We start from the raw sequence: 4,893 nt of genomic DNA, 5'->3' as shown, positions 1-4,893 counted from the left end.
TAGATGTCAGAAGGCTTCGCTCTATTTATGTACAGGCCATAACGGTCCCGGTTGGAGCCCTGTTTTGACTTGTGACTGATGTGTATGTTATCTCCCTCTTACACTGGGCACAGTCTCCGCAGTTTAGTTGCAGCCTTAAAGTTCAGGCAAATATTTACAGCCTCTGCTTTCCTTTTAAGATGAATGGCTTCTTCAAAACACGCTCTTTGCTTCTTTTCCACTCCTTAAGCGGGTTCTCACTTCTTAAGCCTGCCTGGGCAGCTTGAGAACAGAGGCGGGAGTCCCAGCCGGTACAGTTTGTTCTCTGCTTTATTTACAGGAGCCAAGCAATAAGCGGGTTCGGCCCTTATCGCGGGTCACGTCCCTGGCGAACTTGATCTCCCCTGTAAGAAATGGAGCGGTTCGGCGCTTTGGGCAGACAATCCAGGTAAAAAACCAGAGTCTTCTCGAGGTCCCGAGGTACAGGGAAGGTACTGGCTGTGTGGGGGTGAGGCAGGCACTGGGGTTTCAAGGCTGCTCTTGGAAATCTACGGTGTGATTCAGGCAAGGACCAACAGCTTGCCTGGGATTTGGGGGTGAAGAAGAGTTCAGAGGCTGCTCACTAGATCAACAGGCTGTTGAGGGTTTGAGCAATAAAAACAATAAACTGATTTGGATAGGGAGAATCAGCTGATAACCTGTTCCAGCCCTTGAGATACGGGTGTTGGAGCAGCCTGTGCTTACCTGTGGCTGCCCTCGCTGCTGAGCCGTCCGTCGGGAGCAGCGGAGAAGCGGTGTCGAAGGGATGCCCTGCCACACACGTGCAGATAAGGGCACATCCCTGTCTGGCTTTTAACAACAGTGCAAAGCACAAGAGCAAAGTTCAAGCGGCTCCTGATTAGCCCCATTCTAGGCAGAATTATGATCCTTGTTTATTTACTTCCTCATACCTTGGATGTAGACCCAAGCTTTGCCTTCCCATCCTCCTCCCAGGCGTTGCTGCTGGGAGAGGCGCATGGCAAAGCTCGCCAGGCTCTGGGCTCTCTCAGCAGCTTGATTAAAGTGTTCCTTTATCTGAGGAAAAGTGTCTGGGTGTGTTTTCCTGCCCCGCACAAGAGGAGGATGAAGGATTGGGAGGGGTGTGGTTAGTACTATAATACTGCTGAAACGCTGGCTCTGTGTATTTATGTTTAATTGATTATTTTTTTTAATCCCTCCAGTCATTTGCCCTCCGCAGTGACAGCAAGTCTCCTGGCTGTGCCCAGAAGTCATGTAGCAGATCTGCTGCTCCTACTCCTCCTAAAAGAAGAAACAGCGTCCTTTGGTCCGAGACGTTAGACATCAACATGAAAGAGTCCCTGAGCACCAAAGAAATTAAGCGCCAGGAGGTAGGTGGGACAGAGAGGAGGCAGCCAGGGCCTCGGCTTGTGCCGTTTCCTTGGCGGGGATGGGAGTAACGAGCATCTGTGGGTGACTTCATCGTCCCCTGCACCCTCTTTGCTAAACCGCTAGATTTATTTCTGCCGGAGGCATGGGAAAAGGTAGCCTTCTCTCCCTCGAGTCACCGGGGAGCTCGTCTCCCCGGTTTGACCCTTCAGAGATGCCAAACTCCTTCCACGGGGGCGCTCGGCATTTCTGAAAGTCGAGCCCCAGCCCCGCTGGTTGCTTTGCAGCAGCCCCCAAGCCGGGTTTCTCGTAAAGCCGGCTGTCTTTCTTCTAAAGCTCTTGACAATTGGTTGTCAGCCAAACAGCGAGGCCTTGGCTTGCCTTTTTCCTGTCGTTCTTCGACAAATCTTCCAGGGACAACACAGAAGCTGACTAAAGACGCCTGGGATTTGACCTCTGCGGTTTTCTGGGGTTTGTTTTCCTCGTCCTTGCCTGTGTAAAAGCAGTGATTTAAAAGGCGCTAATATTTAATTTGGCTTGTGCGCTGGCATCAGAGCTTTCACACGGTTGCAAGTGCCGTCGCTCTCTCGGAGCTGGGAAAGCCGGCGGATTGGCTTGAGGTGGTGGTGGTGGTGCCCAGGTGCTGTGCAGTGATTCACAGGGCGGCAGAGACAGGACGTGCTCTCTGTGCGCTGAAAGGCTCTTGCAGAGGAACACCGCCATTAAAACTCACTCTTGACGCTTTACCCGCTTCCCCACAGGCAATATACGAGATGTCCAGGGGGGAGCAGGACCTAATCGAAGACCTGAAGCTTGCCAGAAAGGTGAGTGAGTTTTTTTCCCCATGGTCCGTAATCATACTACAGTAACGAAGCTTCTCTCACCTGCAAACATGACACAGCAGCTTTGTCAGGCGCAGATCCCACAGCTGGAAAGCTGGACTGGACCGCTGACGCCAGCAGCCCTGCAGTACTGGTTTGGCTGCAACAAACGTGGCCGAAATAGGCTGGTGCTCTTGCAGCCCTGCAGAGCTCGTGGGGGAACCCCTGTCCCAGAGGAGAGTGGCTCAGGCAGGGAAGTCCTTCTCACCTGAAGGCCTTGATACCTTCATACAGTGGTGGATCTTTGAGCTATCCAAGTCGGTGTGGCTGTTTCTGCACCTGATAGATCCCCTCATGTGGAAATCGTCGGCTTTCGGGCTCGGGAGATTTGAATGTATTTAATACTGACCTTCTCTGACAGGCCTATCACGATCCCATGCTGAAGCTCTCCATCATGTCTGAGGAGGAGCTCACCCACATATTTGGGGACTTGGATTCTTATATCCCTCTGCATGAAGGTGAGAGCAACCGGATCATCCTCACATATTGCGCTGATTACCTCTGTGCTTCCTCACCCCTTACCGGGACATCGCTGCAATTTCTGGTTTTGTGTTTTAATTCCAGACTTGTTGGCAAGTTTAGGGGAAGCAACAAAGCCAGACGGAACAGTGGAGCAGATCGGGCCCATTCTTGTGAAGTGGGTGAGTACCTCACCTGGGGACAGCAGCTACAAACGAGCTTAGAGAACATTTAAAGCCGAAAAGCCGCGGGCTTTTGTGGCCTTGAGTGAAAGATCGACACGGAAATCCTGGCTAGGCTGAGAACAGTGGGACTCTGTCAGCCGTGATGAACTGCGATTTCCCCCTGGAGACCCGCGCTAGTGCCGCTGCAGTTTATGTTTGAAATGTCTCTATCTTCTGGGCTGCTGGTCACTAACGTGATTGCAACAGCGTTATCGCTGTTAATCTTAAACAGTTCAACTTCAAAGGGCCTTGTTCTCCTTGTGAAAGATGAGCTCCATGTACAGGACGCTCTGTCAGCCTTTGTGTTGGGCTGAGTATCGCAGGAAGGGGAGCAGGACTCCCCGAGCTGGGACGTGTTAATGTGATGCGCTTTTCCTGCGAGCTGTCTGGCCCCTGACTCTCGCTCTGTCCTCCCGCAGTTACCACGGCTCCACGCCTACAAAGGTTACTGCAGCAATCAGCTGGCAGCCAAAGCCCTTCTGGACCAGAAGAAGCAGGACCGGAGAGTTCAGGACTTCCTGCAGCGCTGCCTCGAGTCTCCTTTCAGCCGCAAGCTCGACCTTTGGAGCTTCTTGGACATCCCTCGAAGCCGGCTGGTCAAATACCCGCTGCTGCTGAAGGGGATCCTGAGGCACACTCCCAAAGACCACCCCGATATCCAGATTCTGGAAGAAGCCGTAAGTAACAGCGACTCCCTGATTGTTGCTTGGATGTTGTGGACCTCCAGGAAGCTTTCCTACACTCTCGGTGATTTCCCAGGGTGGTTTTCTTGGTGGACACAAACCTGTGCCCGTACCCTTTGTGACAGCAAGTCACACAGATTTCATCATCGGGGGTTTTTAGAGAGCACTGAAATGAGCCGAGGGCGCTGTTTAATGACTTGTGCATGGCTTGGTTTCTAGATATCCATAATCCAAGGGGTCCTCTCCGACATCAACCTGAAGAAAGGCGAGTCAGAGTGCCAGTATTACATTGACAAGCTGGAGTACCTGGACGAGAAGCAGAAGGACCCGAAGATCGAAGGCAGCAAAGCTTTACTGTGCCACGGGGAGCTGAAGAACAAAAACGGACATGTAAGTCCCTCCTGTGCAGGGCGATTAACTCTCAGGGCTGAAAACCTTCCCTCAGAGACCGTTAAAACCGGTCAGTGACAGCAGGACCAGGAGCCCTTCCGCGGCCTGGAGCATTGCAGAAGCAGAAGCGAAAGCACCTGCCGGCAGCCTCCATGTCAGGCGTAAGGGAAAGTTTCCTGCCGACAGCTTTACAATGGGCTTTTAGAGGCTGGAAAATAAAGAGCACAAAGTTCCCTGCGTGCCCGAGCGCTCCATCACCGGGGACTTCCTGCCGGCTCTTTGCTTTCAGGTGCTCTGACCTTGTCTGTTGTGGCGCTGGCGCACGGCTGTCCCGAGCAGAAGTCTTCCTGCAAAGCCTCTTTGGCTTTCGGAGAGACCCGGCTGCGCTCGAGGGTTTGCTGCCTTGGGTTGTGGCTCACAGGAGTAACCTCGTTTTACACATCAAATCATGCTGTTTTGGTTGGGTGGGTGATTTGTTTAATTCAGCCATTACACTCCTGCACGTGAAGTGTTTTGTGTGCAGAAGCGGAGGTGCTTCTAATCACCCTCCTCTTGGCGTTCCTAAATCATAATTGGCTCTTTAAGGGTTGTTAGAACAATAAACCTGTTGATGTAAGCGTCGTCTGTGCCACTGCTGCCAGGGCCCAGTGCTGCTGTAACAGGAAGCTCAGTTAACTGGGTGAAACTGCAGATAGTGTGGCCTTGGATCCCCAAGGACGTGCTTGAGCACAACGCTCCGCTCTTACTCGGGCGTGTTTTCCCTTTCAGAAACTCTACGTCTTCCTCTTCCAAGACATCTTGGTTTTGACCCGGCCAGTCACTCGCAATGAGCGTCAGGCCTACCAAGTGTACCGGCAGGCCCTCCCCGTGCCGCGACTTGCCCCCCAAGAC

At 52.7% G+C, this 4,893-nt stretch overlaps 1 protein-coding gene across 1 annotated transcript in view; it reads left to right on the top strand.

Annotated features, from left to right (window-relative positions):
* Positions 1-248: 248 nt before the first annotated feature.
* Positions 249-4,893, top strand: part of NET1 (neuroepithelial cell transforming 1) — a gene marked incomplete at its 5' end in the record, with an annotated part of 6,114 nt that continues 1,469 nt past the window's right edge. Inside the window, 8 exons of the mRNA XM_010137810.1 lie at positions 249-427; positions 1,200-1,367; positions 2,127-2,189; positions 2,608-2,704; positions 2,811-2,887; positions 3,349-3,606; positions 3,832-4,002; positions 4,771-4,869. Of these exons, the coding sequence (XP_010136112.1) occupies positions 249-427; positions 1,200-1,367; positions 2,127-2,189; positions 2,608-2,704; positions 2,811-2,887; positions 3,349-3,606; positions 3,832-4,002; positions 4,771-4,869 (1,112 nt within the window). The remainder of the gene's footprint in view (positions 428-1,199; positions 1,368-2,126; positions 2,190-2,607; positions 2,705-2,810; positions 2,888-3,348; positions 3,607-3,831; positions 4,003-4,770; positions 4,870-4,893) is intronic.

Source organism: Buceros rhinoceros, unplaced genomic scaffold (genome assembly GCF_000710305.1).
Source record: "Buceros rhinoceros silvestris isolate BGI_N320 unplaced genomic scaffold, ASM71030v1 scaffold40566, whole genome shotgun sequence".
In the NCBI taxonomy this organism is placed as follows: Eukaryota; Metazoa; Chordata; class Aves; order Bucerotiformes; family Bucerotidae; genus Buceros; species Buceros rhinoceros.
Note: the sequence above shows the minus strand (reverse complement) of the source record. Positions and strands in the feature narration are given on the sequence as shown.